The sequence below is a fragment of the Haematobia irritans genome, chromosome 1 (genome assembly GCF_050003625.1).
Source record: "Haematobia irritans isolate KBUSLIRL chromosome 1, ASM5000362v1, whole genome shotgun sequence".
Classification (NCBI taxonomy): domain Eukaryota; kingdom Metazoa; phylum Arthropoda; class Insecta; order Diptera; family Muscidae; genus Haematobia; species Haematobia irritans.
Genome location: NC_134397.1, coordinates 252498877 through 252524977, shown reverse-complemented (window position 1 = coordinate 252524977; position 26101 = coordinate 252498877). Strand labels below are relative to the sequence as shown.

The window sequence follows — 26101 nt, the reverse complement described above, 5'->3', positions numbered from 1 at the left end:
ATAGAAATAAAATGTTGACAAAATTTTCTATAGAAATAAATTGTTGACAAAATTTTCTATAGAAATAAATTTTTGACAAAATTTTCAATAGAAATAAAATGTTGACAAAATTTTCTATAGAAATAAAATTTTGGCAAAATTTTCTATAAACTGAAATTTTGACAAACGTTTCTATTGAAATAATTTTTTGACAACATTTTCTACAGTAATAAAATTTTCACAAAATTTTCTGCAGAAATAAATTTTCACAAAATTTTCTATAGAAATAAAATTTTGACAAAATTTTCTGTAGAAATAAAATTTTCAAAAAATTTTCTATAGAAATAAAATTTTGGTATAGAAATTTTCTATAGAAATAAAATTTTGAAATTTTTATTTTTATATAGAAATAAAATTTTCGACAAAATTGTCTATATAGAAATAAATTTTTGACAAAAGTTTCTATAGGAATAAAATTTTGACAAAATTTTCTATAGAAATAAAATGTTAACAAAATTTTCTATAGATATAAAAATTTGAGAACATTTTCTATAGAAATAAAATTTTGGCAAAATTTTCTATAGAAATAAATTTTCGACAAAATTATCTACAGAACTAAAATTTTGACAAACGTTTCTATTGAAATAATTTTTTGACAACATTTTCTATAGTAATAAAATTTTCACAAAATTTTCTGTAGAAATAAAATTTTTACAAAATTTTCTATAGAAATAAAATGTTAACAAAATTTTCTCTAGATATAAAACTTTGAGAAAATTTTCTATAGAAATAAAATTTTGACAAAATTTTCTATAGAAATAAAATTTTGACAAAATTTTCTACAGAAATAAAATGTTAAAAAAATTTTCAATAGAAATAAAATTTTGACAAAATTTTCCATAGAAATAAAGCTGTGACAACTTTTTCTTTAAAACGTTGGCCATTTTCTCACGTTTACCTTTCGTCAATAATTCATTTCACCGAAAACAAACATTTTTTAATTTTTGCATTGGATCATTCCCCATCTAAAAATAATATAATAATAATAGAATTTGCAACAAGAATATACACATAATTTTATTCTGTTTTTGCATACATATTTAGTTTTAGCTGCTAAATTGGAGCTTAGTACCCACCTTTAGAAACAGTTTCATTTGAAAAATGCTCATTCTGTGTTTATTGGGTTGCTTTATGTTTCATCTAGCTATTATTCCATCTCAATAGTTGGCAACACTGCCAAAAGCTTCTGTTTATGCGGTTTTTATGAAAGGGGAATTCCCACCTCAAATTATTTGACGGGTAGGCTGCACTGAATTTTCCATTCGAACAAAAATTTTTGATTTATGGGGGTAAGGTGTAAAATATGCAACATATTTTTTACCAATCGAAATCACCATTACTTTTTGATTTCTATCAAATATTTGCCCAATGTAATCGTACCATATGAATTATGTTCATTCTTCTCTTTTGCATAAGATTTTTCTATTACTGTAAGTCAAGTTTTTCATCGAACAACCCTATTAAAAAAAGCTCTCCTTAATAATCAATTTGTTTGGAAACCCTACACGCCTGTAGCTGATAAATAAAAATCGTTTGATATGGCATTCTGTGGCATTTTAATTTCATATTCTGTGTAGTTTCCAATTACAGTACAAGTCGTTGCGCTTTTTTTTTCCTCGTCACGGATTTGATGTAAGTATAATAGATTCGTTTATTGTGGTAGAAAGGAACATTTTTAATTAATAGCGAAATGGTGATGTTTTCATATTTTAAAGATCATTTGGTAGATACATACAATTGTGAATCCCCCTTTTTTTTGTTTAGTAGGCATGTCTACATTTATTGTTGTCCGTCCGTCCACCCATCTATTGGCTACTCACAGACTAAGGCTATGGTCACACCAGGCAAATATATGACCAAAATTAGTGTCAAACATTTTTCCAGAGCCATTTTCCAAATATCTGAATACCATTTTTGGAAACTAATCCTACCATGTTGTAATATATCCAATATGAAGTTAAAATGTTAGCTTGACTTGGCTGTGGCGACGGATTCTTTTTTGATTTCAGTCAAATATTCGCCCAGTGTGACCATAGCATAAGTCAGCATATATGTAACTCTTATCTGCACTAGAAAAAATTAGTGCTGCACAAGACATATAAAAATATATAGCGATCTCAACAATTTCCAGTTGTCCTTCTTTAGAACATGACTTTTTGCCAAAAGATATTTTATTTTATCATATAATAGACGGAAATATTGTTCCTATACCTTTTCATTCAGGCATTATAAATGATGTTGAAGAAAAAAGTACAAAAAAAAAATATATTAAAAATGTACTTTTCGAAGAAAATGGTGCCAAATTTACAGACTATTGTAAAAGTATACGTATATTTAAATCTAGACCGATATGGACAATTTTTTTAGATTTTCTGGAAATAATCTTATATTGCAAAATGTTATTTGACAAAATGTTATTTCTTCGAAAATTTTATGTTATGTTATTTCTATAGAAAATATTGAAAAAAATTTATTTCTTCGAAAATTTTGCTAAAATTTTATTTCTATATAAAATTTTGTTAAAATTTTATTTCTATAGAAAAATTTGTCAAAATTTATTTCTATAGAAAATTTTGGCAAAAATTTTATCTCTATTAAAAATTTTGACAAGATTTTATTTCTATAGAAAATTTTTACCAAATTTAATTCTACCGAAAATTTTGTCAAAATTTTATTTTTAGAAAATGTTGACAAACTTTTATTTCTATAGAAAATTTTGTCAACGTTTTATTTCTACCGAAAATTTTGTCAAAATTTTATTTCTATAAAAAATTTTGTCAAAATTTTATTTCTATAGAAAATGTTGTCTCAATTTTATTTCTATCGAAAATTTTGTCAAAATTTTATTTCTATAGAAAAATTTGTCAAAATGTTATTTCTATACAAAATGTCAAAATTTTATCTCTATAGAAAATTTTGACAAAATTTTATTTCTATAGAAAATTTTTGCAATATTTTATTTCTATAGAAAATTTTTGCAATATTTTATTTCTATAGAAAATTTTTGCAATATTTTATTTTTATAGGAAATTTTTGCAAAATTTAACTTCTACAGAAAATTTCTGCAAATTTTTATTTCTACAGAAAATTTCAGCAAAATGTAATTTCTGCCGACAATTTCGTAAAAATTTTATTTCTATAGAAAATTTTCTCAAATTTTTATTTCTATAGAAAAATTTGTCAAAATTTATTTCTACAGAAAATTTCTGCAAATTTTTATTTCTACAGAAAAAATGTTATTTCAACCGAAAATTTTGTCAAAATTTTATTTCTACCGAAAATTTTGTCAAAATTTTATTTCTATAAAAAATTTTGTAAAAATTTTATTTCTATCGAAAATTTTGTCAAAATTTTATATCTATAGAAAATTTTGTCAAAAATTTATATCTATAGAAAATTTTGGCAAAATTTTATTTCTATAGAAAATTTTTGATTTGAGTTTGGCAAAGAAAAAGAGATATGCTTGCAATTTTTTTTAGACAGTAGCCGACTAAAATTTTGTCAAAATTTTATTTCTATAAAAAATTTTGTCAAAATTTTATTTCTATAGAGAATGTAGTCTAAATTTTATTTCTATCGAAAATTTTGTCAAAATTTTATTTCTATAGAAAAATTTGTCAAAATTTTATTTCTATACAAAATGTCAAAATTTTATCTCTATAGAAAATTTTGACAAAATTTTATCTCTATAGAAAATTTTGACAAAATTTTATCTCTATAGAAAATTTTGACAAAATTTTATTTCTATAGAAAATTTTTGAAAAATTTAACTTCTACAGAAAATTTCTGCAAATTTTTATTTCTACAGAAAATTTCAGCAAAATGTAATTTCTGCCGACAATTTTGTAAACATTTTATTTCTATAGAAAATTTTCTCAAATTTTTATTTCTATAGAAAAATTTGTCAAAATTTATTTCTACAGAAAATTTCTGCAAATTTTTATTTCTACAGAAAAAATGTTATTTCAACCGAAAATTTTGTCAAAATTTTATTTCTATAAAAAATTTTGTAAAAATTTTATTTTTATAGAAAATTTTGACAAAATTTTATTTCTATATAAAATTTTTAACAAAATTTTATTTCTATAGAAAATTTTTAACAAAATTTTATTACTATAGAAAATTTTTGATTTGAGTTTGGCAAAGAAAAAGAGATATGCTTGCAAATTTTTTAGGCAGTAGCCGACTATCAAACCTTTATTCGGAAGGTTCAAGTGGGTTGAGTGAAGTACCCGAATTTATTCTGATAATTGGTTGATAGTTTTGCTGCAAGTAGAGGATACTGATGAGGAATGTGGTAATTCCGAAACACCTGTACATCCAACCATCTCGCTGTCTATAGGGCTTTGTCCAAATAAATTTGACAAACATTCTTTTCCTCTGTTGGTTAAGCTACACTTGTAGTTTAGTCAATACATGGTTTTTAGCTGAGATCAAAAAACAATAATAATGATTGAAGAGAAACCAACAATAACAAACAAAACAAATTTTTGCAAAATTTAACTTGCACAGAAAATTTCCGCAAATTTTTATTTCTACAGAAAATTTTACAAAATTTTGTTATTTCCATAGGAAACTTTGACAACATTTTATTTCTAAAGAAAATTTTGACAAAATTTTATTTCCATAGAAAACATTGGCAAAATTTTAATTCTATAGAACACTTTGACAAAATTTTAATTCTATAGAAAACTTTGACAAAATTTTATTTCTATAAAAAATTTTGACAAAATTTTATTTCTTAGAATTTTATTTCTATAGAAAATTTTGAAAAAATTTAAATTCTGTAGAAAATTTTGTCAAATTTTTATTTCTATAGAAAATTTTGTCAAAATTTTATTTCTATAGAAAATTCTGTCAAAATTTTTTTCTATAGACAATTTTGGCAAAATTTTATTTTCATAGAAAATTTTGTCAAAATTTTGTTTCCATAGAAAATTTTGTCAAAATTTTATTTCCATAGAAAATTTTGCCAAAATTTTATTTCTATACAAAATTTTGTCAACATTTTATTTCTATACAAAATTTTGTCAAAATTTTATTTGAATAGAAAATTTTGTCAAAATTTTATTTCTATAGAAAATTCTATCAACATTTTATTTCTATAGAAAATTTTGTCAAAATTTTATTTCCATAGAAAATTTTGTCAAAATTTTATTTCCATAGAAAATTTTGTCAAAATTTTATTTCCATAGAAAATTTTGTCAAAATTTTATTTCCATAGAAAATTTTGTCAACATTTTATTTCTATAGAAAATTTTGACAAAATTTTATTTCTATAAAAAATTTTGACAAAATTTTATTTCTTCGAAATTTTTGTTAAAACTTTATTTCTATAGAAAATTTTGACAAAATTTTATTTCTATAGAAAATTTTGACAAAATTTTATTTCTATAGAAAATTTTGTTACAATTTTATTTCTAAAGAAAATTTTGTCAAAATTTTGTTTCTATATAAAATTTTGTCAACATATTATTTCTGTAGAAAATTTTTAAATTTTATTTCTATAGAAAATTTTGAAAAAAAAAATTTATTTCTACCGAAAATTTTGTCAACATTTTATTTCTATAGAAAATTTTGCCAAAATTTTATTCCTAAGAAAATTTTTGCAATATTTTATTTCTATAGAAAATTTGGGTAATATTTTATATCTATAGAAAATGTTTACAAAATTTTATTTCTATAGGAAAATTATTGAAAAATTTAACTTCTACAGAGAATTTGTGCACATTTTTATTTCTACAGAAAATTTCGGCAAAATGTTATTTCTACCGAAAAATTTTGACAAAATGTTATTTCTACAGAAAATTTTGACAAAATTTGATTTCTATAGAAAATTTTTACATTTAAACATTTTTTTTCTATATAAAATTTTGACAAAATATTATTTCCATAGAAAACGTTGACAAAATTTTAATTGTATAAAAAATTTAACTTCTACAGAAAATTTCTGCAAATTTTTATTTCTACAGAAAATTTCGGTAAAATGTTATTTCTACCGAAAAATTTTGACAAAAATTTATTTCTACAGAAAATTTCGGCAAAATGTTATTTCTACCGAAAAATTTTGACAAAAAATTATTTCTATAGAAAATTTTAACAAAATTTTATTTCTACCGAAAATTTTGTCACAATTTTATTTCTATAGAAAATGTTTGCAATATTTTATTTCTATAGAAAATTTCTGCAAATTTTTATTTCTACAGAAAAATCCAGCAAAATGTTATTTCTACAGAAAATTTCAGCAAAATGTTATTTCTACCGAAAATTTTGCCAAAATTTTATATCTATAGAAAATTTTGTCAAAATTTTATGTCGACATACAAAATTTTCAAAAAGTCAATTGGTCGAATTTTGTAGATTACAAAAAGTCGTTTTCGACTAACAGGTTGTCGTAAAAGATTTTTATGCGATTTCTTCCATTTTTGTTCTACACTTTGGTATATAAAATCGTATCCAGATCAAGGAACTCTGCGGTTAAGATGGGAAGTTTTCAGAGTGATCTGGTGGTGAGTCGGGTTGGTTTAGCTGGACAGGCGAAAAGTTGACCAGTGTCATGTGACCCTTGGTTACAGATGGGACGCGTGGCAGCTACACTGCTATTAATCACTGATAAATAGGAATTTAGGCGGCTGCGATTGGCTGACCTTAGTTGGGCAAACTACCCTAGGTTAGGTTATGTGGTAGAACCGCTGTTTTGAAGGCCTCAACAACTGGCTTTCGGCTTTATAGTTTCATTGTAAAATTGCAAATTTAAACCAAAATTTTGGAAAATACATCTGGGTATTTTAAGAAACTGCAGTGAAAACAGTTTCAAATAGGTGCAACGTACATTTGTATTTACACAATTTTCGTTGAGTTTTTGTGACTATAAAATTAGATTTTCTTTCAAAATTAGGGTTTTTTTTGAAAATCAGTTGAGCCGGTTATGCCGGTTATTGCTTTTAAAAAACACTGTTCTCCGGTTTTGCAAAAAATCCAGGTTTTTGAAAACGAGAAATCCCGACAAATCAAAAACCCCGTTTTGTTTTTTTTTTTAACCAGAAACTGTGACTGTCAAAAATCCGTTTTTTTATCATCTAATAGGTCTAATAGGTCTACTAATAAGTTTTTATACCCTCCACTATTGGATGGAAGTATATTAACTTTGTCATTCCGTTTGTAACACATCGAAATATTGATCTAAGACCCCATAATGCCCGCCTTGCATACACAAGGTCGTGGGTTCGATTCCTGCTACGACCCCCAAATTTGGCTTGCGATTGCTCTAAGAGAAGCAAATTTCATCCGATCCGGCTGAAATTTGGTACATGGTCTCTAACAACCTTGCCTATTGACAAAATTTTCTATAAAAATAAAATTTGACAAAATTTTCTATAAAAATAAAATTTGGTCAAAATTTTCTATAAAAATAAAATTTGGACAAAATTTTCTAAAAAATAAAATTTTGACAATATTTTCTATAAAAATAAAATGTTAACAAAATTTTCTATTGAAATGAAATTTGGTACATGGTGTTAGTATATGGTCTCTACCAACCATGCAAAAATTGGTCCACATCGGTGCATAATTATACATAGCCCCCATATAAACCGATCCCCAGATTTGGCTTGTGGACCCTCTAAGAGAAGCAAATTTCATCCGATCCGGCTGAAATTTGGTACGTGGTGTTAATATATGACCTTTAACACCCATGCTAAAATTGGTCCATATCGGTAAATAATTATATATAGCCCCCCATATAAACTGATCCAGATTTTGCTTGCGGATCCTCTTGAAGAAGCCAATTTCATCGGATCCACTTGAAATTTGGTGCGTGGTGTTAGTATATGCTCTCCAACATTCATGCTAAAATTGGTTTTTATAGGTCCATAATTATATATAGACCCATATAAACCGATCCCCAGATTTGACCTCTGTAGCCTCTTGGAGGAGCAAAATTCGTCCGATTTGGTTGAAATTTGGTACGTGGCGTTAGTATATGCTCTCTAACATTCATGCTAAAATTGGTTTTTATAGGTCCATAATTATATATAGTCCCCATATAAACCGATCCCCACATTTGACCTCCGGAACCTCTTGGAGGAGCAAAATTCATCCGATCTGGTTGAAATTTGGAACGTGATGTTAGTATGAGGCCTCTAACAACCATGCTAAAATTGGTCCATATCGGTTTATAGTTACATATAACCCCCATATAAAATGATCCCCAGATTTGACCTTCGGAGCCTCTTGAAGGAGCAAATTTCGTTCGATTTGGTTAAAATTTTGTACTTTATATTAGTATAGGGTCTCTAACAACCGTGTAAAAATTTGTCTATATCGGTCCATAATAATATATAACCCCCATATAAACCGGTCCCCAGATTTGACTTCGGGAGCCTCTTGAAAGAGCAAATTTCTTGGAGGTGCATGTTAGGTTAGGTTAGGTTAGATTAAAGTGGCAGCCCGATTAAGTTTCAGGCTCACTTAGACTATTCAGTCCATTGTGACCACATTTAACTAAAAGTAGGTTGGAGGTGCATATCCGATTCGGCTGACATTTTGTACGTTGAGTTAGTAGATGGGCTCTAACAACCTTGCCAAATATGATCCATATCGGTCCATAGTTATAACAGGTTGGCTGATAAGTCCCCGGTCTAACAAAATTCGTTTTCGTTGTCAAAATTCGTTTTTATTATTCACCATATTTCCCTTCAAGAGCGATACAACGATTATAACGACCTTCCAATTTTTGGATACCATTTTGGTAGTATTCCTTCGGTTTTGCCTCAAAATAGGCCTCAGTTACGGCGATAACCTTTTCATTGCAGCCAAATTTTTTCCCTGCGAGGGCATCCTTTTGAGGTCTGAGAACAAGAAAAAGTCGCTGGTGGCCAGATCTGGAGAATACGGTGGGTGGGCAAGCAATTCGAAGCCCAATTCATGAATTTTTGCCATCGTTCTGAATGACTTGTGGCACGGTGCGTTGTCTTGGTGGAACAACACTTTTGTCTTCTTCATGTGGGGCCGTTTTGCCGCGATTTCGACCTTCAAACGCTCCAATAATGCCATATAATAGTCACTGTTGATGGTTTTTCCCTTCTCAAGATAATCGATAAAAATTATTCCATGCGCATCCCAAAAAAAACAGAGGCCATTACTTTGCCAACGGACTTTTGAGTCTTTCCACGCTTCGGAGACGGTTCCGCGGTCGCTGTTCACTCAGCCGACTGTCGATTGGACTCAGGAGTGTAGTCATGGAGCCATGTTTCATCCATTGTCATATATCGACGGAAAAACTCGGGGTGTATTACAAGTTAACAGCTGCAAACACCGCTCAGAATCATCAACACGTTGTTGTTTTTGGTCAAATGTGAGCTCGTGCGGCACCCATTTTGCACAGTGCTTCCGTATATCCAAATATTGATGAATGATATGACCCACACGTTCCTTTGATATCTTTAAGGCCTCTGCTATCTCGATCAATTTCATTTTACGGTCATTCAAAATCAGTCGGTAACCACCTCTTTCGGGCGTCCACTGCGTTCACCGTCCTCTGTGCTCATTTCACCACGCTTGAATTTTGTATACCAATCAATTATTGTTGCTTTCCCTGGGGCAGATTCCGGAAACTCATTATCAAGCCAAGTTTTTGCTTCCACCGTATTTTTTACCTTCAGAAAACAGTATTTTATGAAAACTCCGAAATTCCTTTTTTCCATTTTTTTTTCACAATAACAAAAGTTGTTTCACAAAAAACGTTCTATTTCGCAAACTAATTGACTTACAGACGTCAAATTTTGACACGAATCATTTGAAGGTTGGTACAATATCAAACTAACATACATTTAATACTAGCGACGTCATCTATGTATCAGACCGGGGACTTATCAGCCAACCTGTTCTATAGCCCCCAGATAAACCAATTCTCAGATTTTACCTCTGTATCTGCAGTTCATTTCTACCACAATTTCGATCTTTTAACAAAAAAAAAGAAACTTTTTTTCAAACGAATCTATTCATATTATAGTGTTAACCACGAACCAGCTATGGCCACTGAACAGGATCTGGCGTTAAATTGTTCCAAATGGAATGCCCAGTTTGATGAATTTAATGGCAAATTGGAGACTATCATCGAACAATTAAAGGCAAATGATTTAAGCTTTAAAGAAATTCTGGATGAATGTGTAGAAGAACTAAAGGGAAATCTAGAGGATTTTATCACACAACAACATGGTGAGAATAAACTATATCTTAAGCAAACTTTGGATGCAGCTATGGCAGAGATACGTGCGGAATTTTCAATTCGTCTTAAACCAAAAGTAATTTACATTAGCAATAATAGACGATCCAAACGAAATACCACAAATTCAAACAATTCACCTAATGATGGAAGAAATGAATCTCGTAGTGAAAATTCCAATGGTCGTCGTTCTACTAATTCCCATAGCGTTGTGAATAATCAACACCAAAGTTCCAAGAATAAAACCAAAAATTTAGGCAACTCACCACCATCTAATAATGGTAGAAACGAAAATCCAAATGATCAACGTCGTACTACATCCAAAGGAGATGGACATTTTGGAAATAGCTTCAAGTCCTCAAATAAGTCTAATACCAGTGGTATAGAAATCCCTGAAATTTCCAAAAAATTGGAAAATATAACTAAGCCATCATCAGCCATTGATAAGAACAAACATATCAACGATGATCACAATTCATCGATAGTCGAAGGTGGTGATGATTGGGCTATTGCCAGCGAAGAAATGATTGAAAATAATAAGAATGCATGCTGCTCCTTGCCGACATTGACGGAAATGTCCAATATATCGTTGGAGAAAAGTGTGAGTTGGAGGGTATAATCGAATTTGACTATACAGTGAAACTTCTCAGAAGTGGACACCTCACAGTCGCCTAAATTTGGTCCCCTTCTTCAGAGGTGTCCACTTCTCAGTAAAAAAAGCGTCGCCAAAAAAGTAGTGAAAATGTTCTTTTTGGATCCGAAAGTGGAGCAAAATTGGCACAGAAGCGATGAATTTAACATGGGATGTCCATCCATGGATGGATGTCCACCATTTCAACAGCCGTTGCACTGAATATGCATCACTTCTTTAGGTGTGATCCGAATTCAGTGTTTTGGATGTGAATTAAAAAAGTTTGTGATACTTTGACAAATAATTAATTTTTATAATTTTTTATGATTTTTAATGCATTCTGACGCTTGTCTGAAACCCTTGACCTCAAATATTTTCAAAAATTTCGTAATTTTTCTAGAATGAATTGAGAATTTTTTTCGATAAAATTTAAATAATTTGTACCATTTTATTAATCCTTACTCTGTTTTTTACCATATTTGATACAAAAAAGTTAAAAGAACTTCCTGAGTAGTTAAAATAAAACACACCTTTGGAAGAACATTTCTGGAAGTGCTTTTAAAGTTGTGCCTTTAGAAGTACTTCCAAAAATTTTAGCTGGCTTATTAGTGGTTACTTCTAATAGGATAATACAGCAAATATCTCATGGAAATTGTGCACTTTTGAAAGAAGTCCGGAGTGTCGACAGCAATATTGCCAGTATTTTTCTGGCTCTTGTCCTCAAATTATGATGTTTTCATCCCCAAAAATTCCCAATTTAAATTCCTCAAAAAAAAAAATCCCCAATACCTTTTGGACAAGTTTGTTTGCAACAAAAAAAAAAAGGCAAAAGGCTTTGCTGTAGAAATTCAGTAATAACTTAACAATGAAAATTTTCTCAAAACCAGCAAGCTGCAATAAGATCAAGATTTCGACCCACAACACCAACAGACTGGTAATCGTCTTCCAAATGCTGGAGATCAGAAAATGGGAGTTCGGTCACCTTGTATATATGAACGAAAATTTACTTCTAAATATTCAAGTAGTAAAATTGGGTGTTATACACGTTAACAAAGTTGGTAGAATTATACCAGACATGGTAGATAAATTTTCTATAGAAATAAACTTCTGACAAAATTTTTTATATGGAAACAATGCTGAGAAAATTTTCTCCATAGAAATAAAATTTTGACAAAATTTTCTATAGAAATAAAATTTTTACAAAATTTTCTATAGAAATAAAATTTTTACAAAATTTTCTATAGAAATAAAATTTTTTGACAAAATTTTCTATAGAAATAAAATTTTGACAAAATTTTCTATAGAAATAAGATTTTGACAAAATTTTCTATAACAACGAAATTTTGACAAAATTTTCTATAGAAATAAAATTTTGACAAAATTTTCTATAGAAATAAAATTTTGACAAAATTTTTTATAGAAATAAAATTTTGACAAAATTTTCTATAGAAAAGAAATTTTGATAAAATTTTCTATAGAAATACAATTTTGACAAAATCTTCTATAGAAATGAAATTTTGACAAAATTTTCTATAGAAATAAAATTTTAACAAAATTTTCTATAGCAATAAAATTTTGACAAAATTTTCTATAGAAATAAAATTTTGACAAAATTTTCTATGGAAATAAAATTTTGACAAAATTTTGTATGGAAATAAAATTTAAAAATAAAAATTTTATTTCCATAGAATATTTTGACAAAATTTTCTATATATAAAATATTTTGGCAAACTTACCTATGGATAACAAATTTTGACAAAATTTTCTATGGAAATAAAATTTTGTATAGAAATAAAATTTTGGCAACATTTTCTATAAAAACAAAATTTTCTATAGAAACAAAATTTTGACAAAATTTTCTATGGAAATAAAATTTTGACAAAATTTTCTATAGAAATAAAATTTTGACAAAATTTTCTATAGAAATAAAATTTTGACAAAATTTTCTATAGAAATAAAATGTTTACAAAATTTTTTATTCAAATAAAATTTGACAAAATTTTGTATAGAAATAAAATTTTGACAAAATTTTGTATAGAAATAAAATTTTGGCAAAATTTTCTATAAAAACAAAATTTTCTATGGAAATAAAATTTTGACAAAATTTTCTATGGAAATAAAATTTTGACAACATTTTCTATAGAAATAAAATTTTGACAAAATTTTCTATAGAAATAAAATTTTGACAAAATTTTCTATAAAATTTTTTTTTGACAAAACTTTCTATAGAAATAAAATTTTGACAAAATTTTCTGTGAAATAAAATTTTGACAAAATTTTCTATAGAAAAAAAAATTGACAAAATTTTCTATAGAAATAAAATTTTGACAAAATTTTCTATAGAAATAAAGTTTCTATAGAAATAAAATTTTGACAAAATGTTCTATAGAAATAAAATTTTGACAAAATTTTCTATGGAAATAAAATTTTGACGAAATTTTCTATGGAAATAAACCTTTGACAAAATTTTCTATAAAAAATTTTTTTGACAAAACTTTCTATAGAAATAAAATTTTGACAAAATTTTCTGTGAAATAAAATTTTGACAAAATTTTCTATAGAAAAAAAAATTGACAAAATTTTCTATAGAAATAAAATTTTGACAAAATTTTCTATAGAAATAAAGTTTAGACAAAAGTTTCTATAGAAATAAAATTTTGACAAAATGTTCTATAGAAATAAAATTTTGACAAAATTTTCTATGGAAATAAAATTTTGACGAAATTTTCTATGGAAATAAAATTTTGACAAAATTTTCTATGGAAATAAAATTTTGAAGAAATTTTCTATGGAAATAAAATTTGACAAAATTTTCTATGGAAATAAAATTTTGACAAAATTTTCTATGGAAATAAAAGTTTGACAAAATTTCCTATGGAAATAAAAGTTTGACGAAATTTTCTATGGAAATAAAATTTGACAAAATTTTCTATGGAAATAAAATTTTGACAAAATTTTTAATGGAAATAAAATTTTGACAAAATTTTCTATGGAAATAAAATTTTGACAATATTTTCTATGGAAATAAAATTTTGACAAAATTTTTTATGGAAATAAAATTTTGACGAAATTTTCTATGGAAATAAAATGTTGACAAAATTTTCTATGGAAATAAGATTTTGACAAAATTTGCTATGGAAATAAAAGTTTGACAAAATTTTCTATGAAAATAAAATTTTGACAAAATTTTCTATGGAAATAAAATTTTGACGAAATTTTCTAGGGATATAAAATTTTGACAAAATTTTTCTATGGAAATAAAATTTTGTCAAAATTTTCTATGGAAATAAAATTTAAAAATAAATTTTTATTTCCATAGAATATTTTGACAAAATTTTCTATATATAAAATATTTTGGCAAACTTTGACAAAATTTCCTATAGATAAAAAATTTTGACAAAATTTTCTATAGAAATAATATTTTGGCAAAATTTTCTATAGAAATACAATTTTGACAAAATTTTCTATTGAAATAAAATTTTGACAAAATTTTCTATAGAAATAAAATTTTGACAAAATTTTCTATAGAAATAAAATTTTGACAAAATTTTCTATAGAAATAAAATTTTGACAAAATTTTCTATAGAAATAAAATTTTGACAAAATTTTCTATAGAAATAAAATTTTGACAAAATTTACTATAGAAATAAAATTTTGACAAAATTTGCTTTAGAAATAAAATTTTGACAAAATTTAAAAAAGATTAAACCGATTTGAAGAAAATATCCCAACATTGAAAAACCCCACAATTTATGGAAATTGCCTACCAAATCCCCAAATCCCTCAAAAATTTCGTCCCCATTCACGAAAAAAGCCTCAATTTGGGGAAAAATTCCCAATACTGGCAACACTGGTCGAGAGGTGTGCAGAGTGTCACATGTTTGAGAGGTTTCACTGCATCCAGTTTGTTTGTTAGTATTTGTGAATACCTAAAAATGATCTAATTGTGAATACATATATATAAAATATTTTGGCAAACTTTGACAAAATTTCCTATAGATAAAAAATTTTGACAAAATTTTCTATAGAAATAATATTTTGGCAAAATTTTCTATAGAAATACAATTTTGACAAAATTTTCTATTGAAATAAAATTTTGACAAAATTTTCTATAGAAATAAAATTTTGACAAAATTTTCTATAGAAATAAAATTTTGACAAAATTTTCTATAGAAATAAAATTTTGACAAAATTTTCTATAGAAATAAAATTTTGACAAAATTTACTATAGAAATAAAATTTTGACAAAATTTTCTATAGAAATAAAATTTTGGAAAAATTTTCTATAGAAATAAAATTTTGACAAAATTTAAAAAAGATTAAGCCGATTTGAAGAAAATATCCCAACATTGAAAAACCCCACAATTTATGGAAATTGCCTACCAAATCCCCAAATCCCTCAGAAATTTCGTCCCCATTCACGAAAAAAGCCTCAATTTGGGGAAAAAATCCCAATACTGGCAACACTGGTCGAGAGGTGTGCAGAGTGTCACATGTTTGAGAGGTTTCACTGCATCCAGTTTGTTTGTTAGTATTTGTGAATACCTAAAAATGATCTAATTGTGAATACATAAAAATATCTCTGGTAACAGGTTCTTGATTCAGGTCATGTTATAGACTTTTTCTTCTAAGCCCATATATTTGTGATTATGAGCACATTACTATCCATCTTCAAAGGCCAAGTTTCGATATCCGTTTCTTTTTTGCTTCAACTTGTAGATTTTTGCCTTACTTACAAATGGGTAGAGACATTTCTTTGCCTTACACAACTTTACCAAATTTCGAAAGTTGACTTCTAAATTGTGAAATAGTCGATAAGGTTTAAAAAATCACATTTTCACAAAAATATTGCATTACGTCTAAAAGCAACTTTTTCAATTTTTGTAGTAGTCAAAATTTCATAAAATTCAACTTTTTTAATTATGATCACAATCCCAACAAAAAATTTGGAAGTTCTTATAAAGGCACAACTTTAAAAGCACTTCCAAAAATGTTCTCCCAAAGATGTTCTTTATTGTAACTAAATACAAATGGTAATTTTATTTTTTTTATTTCAAATAGATTAAAAACAGTAAGAATTAATAAAATGGTACAAATAATTAAAATTTTGTTGAAAACAAAAAATGCAATATCTATTCTAGAAAAATTGCGAGAGTGCATAAAAAATCAAAAAAAAAATGATATAAATTATTTATTTAGCAAAATATCAGAAAATTTTTTAATTCACACGTTAAGAAGTGATGCAAATTCAGTGCAACGGCTGTTGTGGACATCTGTCCTATGACAAGCCCATGTTAAATTCATCGCTACTGCGCCAATTTTGCACCACTTTCGGATCCAAAAAGAACATTTTACGCGTGTTCATATGTTTAATTATTTTACGCGTGTTCATATGTTTAATTATTTTTGGTTTTTTGTTTTTTGTTTTTTTTTTTTTTATTTTTTTATTTCCATATTAAAGGAAGCTAAATTCTTACTGGAAAATCTGAATTTGCAAAACTTTGAGGAAACATTGGAAAAGCTTATCAAACAATTCGATACCTCCGTTGATGAAGTGACAAAAGTACGTTAATTTTTTTTAATGTCAACGAGTGAGAACAACTAATACAATATCCTATGGACAGTAAAAACAAAAAACAAAACATATTTCCCGATTTTTATTACCCATTGATGAGTACAAACAATTTTCCCTCATCACACAGAAAAACAATATTTCTTTTGTTTTCCATCACGAAATTAATTGATCCAATTATTAAGTGATTGAATTTTTTTCAATCGCAGAAGTGATAGTATCAATAACCAACGTCAATTAAAAAATTAATTCAACCAATTAAAAATTAAACTGGTACTGTTGTCAACATGTTATTTCTGTAGAAAATGTTCTCGAAATTTTATTTCTATAGAAAATTTTTTCAAAATTTTATTCCTATAAAAAATGTTGTCAAAATGTTATTCCTATAGAAAAAATTTTCAAAATTTTATTTCTATAGAAACATTTTTCAAAATTTTATTTCTATAGAAAAAATTTTCAAAATTTTATTTCTAAAAAAAATTTTCAAAATTTTTTTTAGACAATTTTGACAAAATTTTATTTTTAAATAAATTTTTTGTCAAAATTTTATTTCGTTTTGCTTTGTTATTGTTGGTTTTTTTCCTTTAATCATTGTTGTTGTTTTTTTTGATTTCAGCTTAAAACCATGCATTGACTAAACTACAAGTGTAGCTTAACCAACAGAGGAAAAGAATGTTTCGGAATTACCACATTCCTCATCAGGATTCTGTACTTGCAGCAAAACTATCAACCAATTATCAGAATAAATTCACGTTTGTACGAATTTATTTCGGCATAAGCCGGCTATTATGTAAAACCTTTTTTCGGAAGGTTCAAGTGTGGTTTACTTTTGGGTTTAGTGAACTGCCTGAATTTATTCTGATAATTGGTTGATAGTTTTGCTGCAAGTAGAGGATGCTGATGAGCAATGTGGTAATTCCGAAACATTATTTTCCTTTGTTGGTTAAGCTATACTTGTAGTTTAGTTAATGCATGGTTTTAAGCTGAAATCAAAAAAAAAAAACAAAAAAAAAACAACAACAAAATTTTATTTATATAAAAATTTTGTCTAAATTTTATTTCAAAACTTTATTTCTGTAGAAAATTTTATTTCTACAAAAATTTTGTCAAAATTTTATTTCTCAGAAAATTTTGTCAAAATTTTATTAACATTTTTTTTTTATATTATTTTATATACAAAATTTTGTCAAAATTTTATTTCTCAGAAAATTTTGTCAAAATTTTATTTCTTTAGACAATTTTGTTAAAATTTTATTTCTATAGAAAATTTTGTCAAAATTTTATTTCTATAGAAAAATTTGTCAACATTTTAATTTAAAAGTTTTTCAAAATTTTATTTCCTTAGAAAATTTTGTCAATATTTTATTTCTATAGAAAATTTTTGTCAACATTTTTTTTTCTATAGAAAATTTTGTCAAAATTTTATTTCTATTGAAATTTTTCTCGAAATTTTATTTTTATATTAAATGTTGTCAAAATTTTATTTCTATAGAAAATTTTTTCAAAATTTTATTTCTATAGAAACTTTTCTCAAATTTTATTTCTATAGAAAATTTGGTCAAAAAAAAAAATTTATTCTAAAAAAATTTATTTCTATAGAAACTTTTCTCAAATTTTATTTCTATAGAAAATTTTGTTAAAATTTTATTTCTATAGAAAATTTTGTCAAAATTTAATTTCTATACAAAAATTTGTCAACATTTTAATTTTATAGAAAATTTTGTCAAAATTTTATTTCTATAGAAAATTTTCTCAAAAAATTGTCAAAGTTTAATTTTTATAGAAAATTTTATAATTGCTTTAAAAAAATTTTATTCCTATAGAAATTTTTTTCAAAATTTTATTTTTATACAAAATTTTTTCAAAATTTTATTTCTATAGAAAATTTGGTCAAAAAAATTTTATTTCTATAGAAACTTTTCTCAAATTTTATTTCTATAGAAAAATTTGTCAAAATTTTAATTTAATTTTTTTTCAAAATTTTATTTCTATACAAAATTTTTCCAAAATTTTATTTCTATAGAACATTTGGTCTATAGATGTTTTTGTCAAAATTTAATTTCTATAGAAAATTTTGTCAACATTTTAATTTAAAAGTTTTTTAAAATTTTATTTCTTTAGAAAATTTTGTCAAAATTTTATTTCTATAGAAAATTTTCTCAAAAAATGTTTGTCAAAGTTTAATTTTTATAGAAACTCTTACCATTGCTTTAGAAAATTTTATTTCTATAGAAAATGTTTTCAACATTTTATTTCTATAGAAAATTTGGTCAAAATTTTATTTCTATAGAAAATTTTCTCAAAATTTTATTTTTTTTATTAATTCAACCAATTAAAAATTAAACTGGTACTGTTGTCAACATGTTATTTCTGTAGAAAATGTTCTCGAAATTTTATTTCTATAGAAAATTTTTTCAAAATTTTATTCCTATAAAAAATGTTGTCAAAATGTTATTCCTATAGAAAAAATTTTCAAAATTTTATTTCTATAGAAACATTTTTCAAAATTTTATTTCTATAGAAAAAATTTTCAAAATTTTATTTCTAAAAAAAATTTTCAAAATTTTTTTTAGACAATTTTGACAAAATTTTATTTTTAAATAAATTTTTTGTCAAAATTTTATTTCGTTTTGCTTTGTTATTGTTGGTTTTTTTCCTTTAATCATTGTTGTTGTTTTTTTTGATTTCAGCTTAAAACCATGCATCGACTAAACTACAAGTGTAGCTTAACCAACAGAGGAAAAGAATGTTTCGGAATTACCACATTCCTCATCAGGATTCTGTACTTGCAGCAAAACTATCAACCAATTATCAGAATAAATTCACGTTTGTACGAATTTATTTCGGCATAAGCCGGCTATTATGTAAAACCTTTTTTCGGAAGGTTCAAGTGTGGTTTACTTTTGGGTTTAGTGAACTGCCTGAATTTATTCTGATAATTGGTTGATAGTTTTGCTGCAAGTAGAGGATGCTGATGAGCAATGTGGTAATTCCGAAACATTATTTTCCTTTGTTGGTTAAGCTATACTTGTAGTTTAGTTAATGCATGGTTTTAAGCTGAAATCAAAAAAAAAAAACAAAAAAAAAACAACAACAAAATTTTATTTATATAAAAATTTTGTCTAAATTTTATTTCAAAACTTTATTTCTGTAGAAAATTTTATTTCTACAAAAATTTTGTCAAAATTTTATTTCTCAGAAAATTTTGTCAAAATTTTATTAACATTTTTTTTTTATATTATTTTATATACAAAATTTTGTCAAAATTTTATTTCTCAGAAAATTTTGTCAAAATTTTATTTCTTTAGACAATTTTGTTAAAATTTTATTTCTATAGAAAATTTTGTCAAAATTTTATTTCTATAGAAAAATTTGTCAACATTTTAATTTAAAAGTTTTTCAAAATTTTATTTCCTTAGAAAATTTTGTCAATATTTTATTTCTATAGAAAATTTTTGTCAACATTTTTTTTTCTATAGAAAATTTTGTCAAAATTTTATTTCTATTGAAATTTTTCTCGAAATTTTATTTTTATATTAAATGTTGTCAAAATTTTATTTCTATAGAAAATTTTTTCAAAATTTTATTTCTATAGAAAATTTTTTCAAAATTTTATTTCTATAGAAACTTTTCTCAAATTTTATTTCTATAGAAAATTTGGTCAAAAAAAAAAATTTATTCTAAAAAAATTTATTTCTATAGAAACTTTTCTCAAATTTTATTTCTATAGAAAATTTTGTTAAAATTTTATTTCTATAGAAAATTTTGTCAAAATTTAATTTCTATACAAAAATTTGTCAACATTTTAATTTTATAGAAAATTTTGTCAAAATTTTATTTCTATAGAAAATTTTCTCAAAAAATTGTCAAAGTTTAATTTTTATAGAAAATTTTATAATTGCTTTAAAAAAATTTTATTCCTATAGAAATTTTTTTCAAAATTTTATTTTTATACAAAATTTTTTCAAAATTTTATTTCTATAGAAAATTTGGTCAAAAAAATTTTATTTCTATAGAAACTTTTCTCAAATTTTATTTCTATAGAAAAATTTGTCAAAATTTTAATTTAATTTTTTTTCAAAATTTTATTTCTATACAAAATTTTTCCAAAATTTTATTTCTATAGAACATTTGGTCTATAGATGTTTTTGTCAAAATTTAATTTCTATAGAAAATTTTGTCAACATTTTAATTTAAAAGTTTTTTAAAATTTTATTTCTTTAGAAAATTTTGTCAAAATTTTATTTCTATAGAAAATTTTCTCAAAAAATGTTTGTCAAAGTTTAATTTTTATAGAAACTCTTACCATTGCTTTAGAAAATTTTATTTCTATAGAAAATGTTTTCAACATTTTATTTCTATAGAAAATTTGGTCAAAATTTTATTTCTATAGAAAATTTTCTCAAAATTTTATTTCTATAGAAACTTTTCTCAAATTTTATTTCTATAGAAAATTTTCTCAAAAAATTTTTGTCAAAGTTTTTCAAAAATTTATTTATATAGAAAATTTTGTCAACATTTTATTTTTAAGAAAATTTTGTCAGTTTTATTTTTACAGAAGCTTTTATCAACATTTTATTTCTATATTTTATTTCTATAGAAAATTTTCTCGAAATTTTATTTCTATAGAAAAATTTGTCAAAATTTAATTTCTATAGAAAAATTTGTCAAAATTTTAATTTAAAAGTTTTTCAACATTTTATTTATATAGAAAATTTTGTCAACATTTATTTGTATAGAAAATTTTTGTCAACATTTTATTTCTATAGAAAATTTTGTCAAAATTTTATTTCTATAGAAAATTTTCTCGAATTTTTATTTTTATAGAAACTTTTCTCAAAACATTTCTATAGAAAATTTTCTCAAAAAATGTTTGTCAAAGTTTAATTTTTATAGAAACTTTTATCATTGCTATTTCAATCGAAAATTTTTTCAAAATTTTAGTTCTATAGAAAATTTGGTCAAAATTTTATTTCTGTAGAAAATTTTTGTCAACATTTTATTTCTATAGAAAATTTTGTCAAAATTTTTTTTCTATAGAAAATTTTCTCAAATTTTTATTTTTATAGAAACTTTTCTCAAAACATTTCTATAGAAAATTTTCTCAAAAAATGTTTGCCAAAGTTTAATTTTTATAGAAACTTTTATCATTGCTATTTCAATAGAAAATTTTTTCAAAATTTTATTTCTATAGAAAATTTGGTCAAAATTTTATTTCTATAGAAAATTTTCTCAAAATTTTATTTCTATAGAAAATTTTCTCAAAATTTTATTTCTATAGAAACTTTTCTCAAAATTTTATTTCTATAGAAACTTTTCACAAGTTTTATTTCTACAGAAAATTTTGTTAAAATTTTATTTCTATAGAAAATTTTTTCAAAATTTAATTTCTATAGAAAAATTTGTCAACATTTTAATTTAAAAGTTTTCCAAAATTTTAATTTTATAGAAAATTTTGTCAAAATTCTATTTCTATAGAAAATTTTCTCGAAATTTTAATTTTATAGAAACTTTTCTCGAAATTTTATTTCCATAGAAACTTCTCAAATTTTATTTCTATAGAAAATTTTGTTAAAATTTTATTTCTATAGAAAATTTTGTCAAAATTTAAAAATTTGTCAACGTTTTAATTTAAAAGTTTTCCAAAATTTTATTTCTATAGAAAATTATGTCAACATTTTAATTTTATAGAAAATTTTGTCAAAATTTTATTTCTATAGAAAATTTTGTTAAAATTTTATTTCGATAGAAAAATTTGCCAACATTTTTATTTAAAAGTTTTTCAAAATTTTATTTCTATAGAATATTTTGTCAAGATTTTAATTTTATTGAAAATTTTGTCAAAATTTTATTTCTATAGAAAATTTTGTTAAAATTTTATTTCTATAGAAAATTTTGTCAAAATTTAATTGCTATAGAAAAATTTGTCAACATTTTAATTTAAAAGTTTTCCAAAATTTTATTTCTATAGAATATTTTGTCAAGATTTTAATTTTATTGAAAATTTTGTCAAAATTTTGTTTTATTTCTATAGAAAATTTTCTCGAAATTTTAATTCTATAGAAACTTTTCTCGAAATTTTATTTCTATAGAAATTTTCTCAAATTTTATTTCTATAGAAAATTTTGTTAAAATTTTATTTCTATAGATAATTTTGTCAAAATTTTATATCTAGAAAATGTTCTCGAAATTTTATTTTTATAGAAACTTTTCTTAAAATATTATTTCTATAGAAGATGTTCTCAAAAAATGTTTGTCAAAGTTTAGTTTTTAGAGAAACTTTTATCATTGCTTTTGTAAATCTTATTTCTATACAAACTTTTCTCAAATTTTATTTCTATAGAAAATTTGTAAAAAAAATTTTTGTCAAAGTTTTTCAAAATTTTATTTCTATAGAAAATTTTGTCAACATCGAAAGTTTATTTTTATAGAAACTTTTCTTAAAATATTATTTCTATAGAAAATTTTCTCAAAAAATTTTTGTCAAAGTTTAATTTTTATAGAAACTTTTATCAATGCTTTTGAAAATTTTATTTATAGAAACTTTTCTTAAAATATTATTTCTATAGAACATTTTCTCAAAAAAAGTTTGTCAAAGTTTTTCAAAATTTTATTTCTATAGAAAATTTTGTCAACATTTTATTTTTATAGAAACATTTGTCAAAGTGTTATTTTTATAGAAACTTTTATCAAAATTGTATTTCTTTAGAAAATTTCATTTCTATATTTTATTTCTATAGAAAATTTTGTCAAAATTTCTATAGAAAATGTTGTCAAAATTTTATTTCTATAGAAATTTTTCTCGAAATTTTATTTCTATAGAAACTTCTCAATTTTTATTTCTATAGAAAATTTTCTCGAAATTTTATTTCTATAGAAAATTTTCGCAAAATTTTATTTCGATAGAAAATTTTCTCAAAAAATTTTTGTCAAAGTTCAATTTTTATAGAAACTTTTATCATTGCTTTAGAAAATTTTATTTCTATAGAATTTTTTTCAAAATGTTATTTCAATAGAAAAATTGGTCAAAATTGTATTTCTATAGAAAATTTTCTCAAAATTTTATTTCTTCGAAACTTTTCTTAAAATTTTATTTCTATGGAAAATTTTCTTGAAATTTTATTTCTATAGGAACTTTTCTCAAAATTTTATTTCTATAGAAAATTTTCTCCAAAAAATAGAAACTTCTATCATAGCTTTAGAAAATTTTATTTCTATAGATTTTTTTTTTTTAAATTTTATTTCTATAAAAAATGTTGTCAAAATTTTATTTCTGTAGATAATGTTGTCAAAATTTTATTTCTACAGAAAGTTTTGTCAAAATTTAATTTCTGTGGAAAATTTTGTTAAAATTTGGTCATTTATTTTTGTTATGTTGCTGTTGGCATTGCTAGAGAAATTGCATCAAATTCTGATCGAAGGCATGATCCAAACTTTTAATCGCATCGAAATTTTTTTTTTATACGATAGTGAATTCGATATCGAATGCCTTGATTAGCCCCCTGTTTTATGGTACATGGAAGTATAAAATAAGCTTTTCCTCCTGGCATGTAAACACACGGAATTACACTCATCCTAAAGTAAAATTATTTTTTTTTTGTTTATACTGTCCAAGGATCTGTGAATCTCTTCCATTAATTAACTTCATTGGATTTACTCTCAAAATAATATACTTGTTTGATTTTCCCTAGATGGCTTTATTGATTTTTGAGACTATAGTCAATAAGCCAATTAATGCTACGAAACTTTATGGTCAATTTATAAAATGCATATATGAAAAAATACCAACGTTCATGAGAGTATTTATAGAACGTCTTCTGATTGAGTTCCAAACCAGTGTGGCAAATCCCGAATTTATGCGTGATCATTTGCAAATGCTTATGGATGAGATAAATGCCAGCACTGATCCTGAAGAAATATCACTATTAAAGATGAAAATGGAAAATGAAGAAATTAAAATGCGCCGGCGCAATTTGGTTACTGTTCACTTGATAGCTGAAATGTGTAAGCAAAAAATGTTGACATACGATCGTGTTATGCTTTGCATTGAATTATTTTTGGAACATGGTAATAATGAAAAATTTGAATATATGTGTGAACTATTGAATGCCATTGGATATCACTTGGAGCAAGCATCATTAAACAATAGTATGAATAGTCGCATGGATAAAGTTTTCGATAAAATGAAATGCATTCTTACTAATGAAAATGGAACAATGGAAGAAAAAATTGACACTAGAGTACGTTATATGATAGAAGATCTTATCGATTTGAGAAATCGCCAATGGGATCAAGCTCTGGAGGTCCCAAATATTCCCGATCGCATTGAGGAAAGTAATAAAGACCAGGGTTTGGAAAATCAAGCTCTGGAGGTCCCAAATATTCCCGATCGCATTGAGGAAAGTAATAATGACCAGGGTTTGGAAAATAACAATAGCTCTCGTCGTCGTCCTAGTGGAAAAAAATATCGTAATCGTAAATAAATTCTGTATTATATAACTATGTGTATATATGTATGTGCATGTGACCATATATAAATACTATTTTATTTTTAACTTAAAAATAAAATTTTTTCTATGACAATAATTTTTTTTGTGGAATTTAAATTTAATAGAATTATTAGAAATTTTAATTTTTTATTGACTTGTGGGGATGATAAGTAGTATAACCGAAATCTCAACTAATTTGCAAAAATTACTTTTGCGAAATGGCTACTTTGATTTGTCGATATTGCTGTCGAAGATTCTTTAGAAATATATACCCACACTCAGAAAAACAGCAAAATTTTGTAAAAATTTTATTTCTATAGAAAATTTTGTCAAAATTTTATTTCTATAGAAAAATTTGTCAAAATTTTATTTCTATAGAAAAATTTGTCAAAATTTTATTTCTATAGAAAATTTTGTCAAAATTTTATTTCTATAGAAAATTTGTCAACATTTTATTTCTATAGAAAATTTTGTCAAAATTGTATTTCTATGGAAAATTTTGTCAAAATTTTATTTTTATAGAAAATTTTGTCAAAATTTTATTTCTATAGAAAATTTTGTCAAAATTTTATTTCTATAGAAAATTTTGTCAAAATTTTATTTCTATAGAAAATTTTGTCAAAATTTTATTTCTATAGAAAATTTTGTCAAAATTTTATTTCTATCGAAAATTTTGTCAGAATTTTATTTCTATAGAAAATTTTGACAAAATTTTATTTTGTTGGAAAATTTTGTCAACATTTTAGTTCTATAGAAAATTTTGTCAAAATTTCATTTCTATAGAAAAATTTGTCAAAATTTAATTCCTATAGAAAAATTTGTCAAAATTTTATATCTATGGAAAATTTTGTCAAAATTTTATTTTTATAGAAAAATTTGTCAAAATTTTATTTCTATAAAAAATTTTGCCAAAACTTTATTTCTATAGAAAAATTTGTCAAAATGTTATTTCTATAGAAAATTTTGTCAAAATTTTATTTCTATGGAAAATTTTGTCAAAATTTTATTTTTATGGAAAATTTTGTCAAGATTTTATTTCTATAGAAAATTGTGTCAAAATTTTATTTCTATAGAAAATTTTGTCAAAATTTTATTTCTATAGAAAATTTTGTCAAAATTTTATTTCTATAGAAAATTTTGTCAAA

At 24.1% G+C, this 26101-nt stretch overlaps 2 protein-coding genes across 4 annotated transcripts in view; both read left to right on the top strand.

The window, feature by feature from the left end:
- LOC142220379 (uncharacterized) overlaps positions 1-26101 on the top strand; it is a 195253-nt gene that overhangs the window by 92905 nt on the left and 76247 nt on the right. The window lies entirely within an intron of this gene.
- Positions 1546-25053, top strand: LOC142220348 (uncharacterized). Its single transcript, XM_075289439.1, has 4 exons — positions 1546-1671; positions 10052-10865; positions 16357-16458; positions 24159-25053. Exons 2-4 carry the CDS (start codon positions 10071-10073, stop codon positions 24948-24950), a joined length of 1689 nt encoding a protein of 562 aa, XP_075145554.1. The 5' UTR covers positions 1546-1671; positions 10052-10070; the 3' UTR covers positions 24951-25053.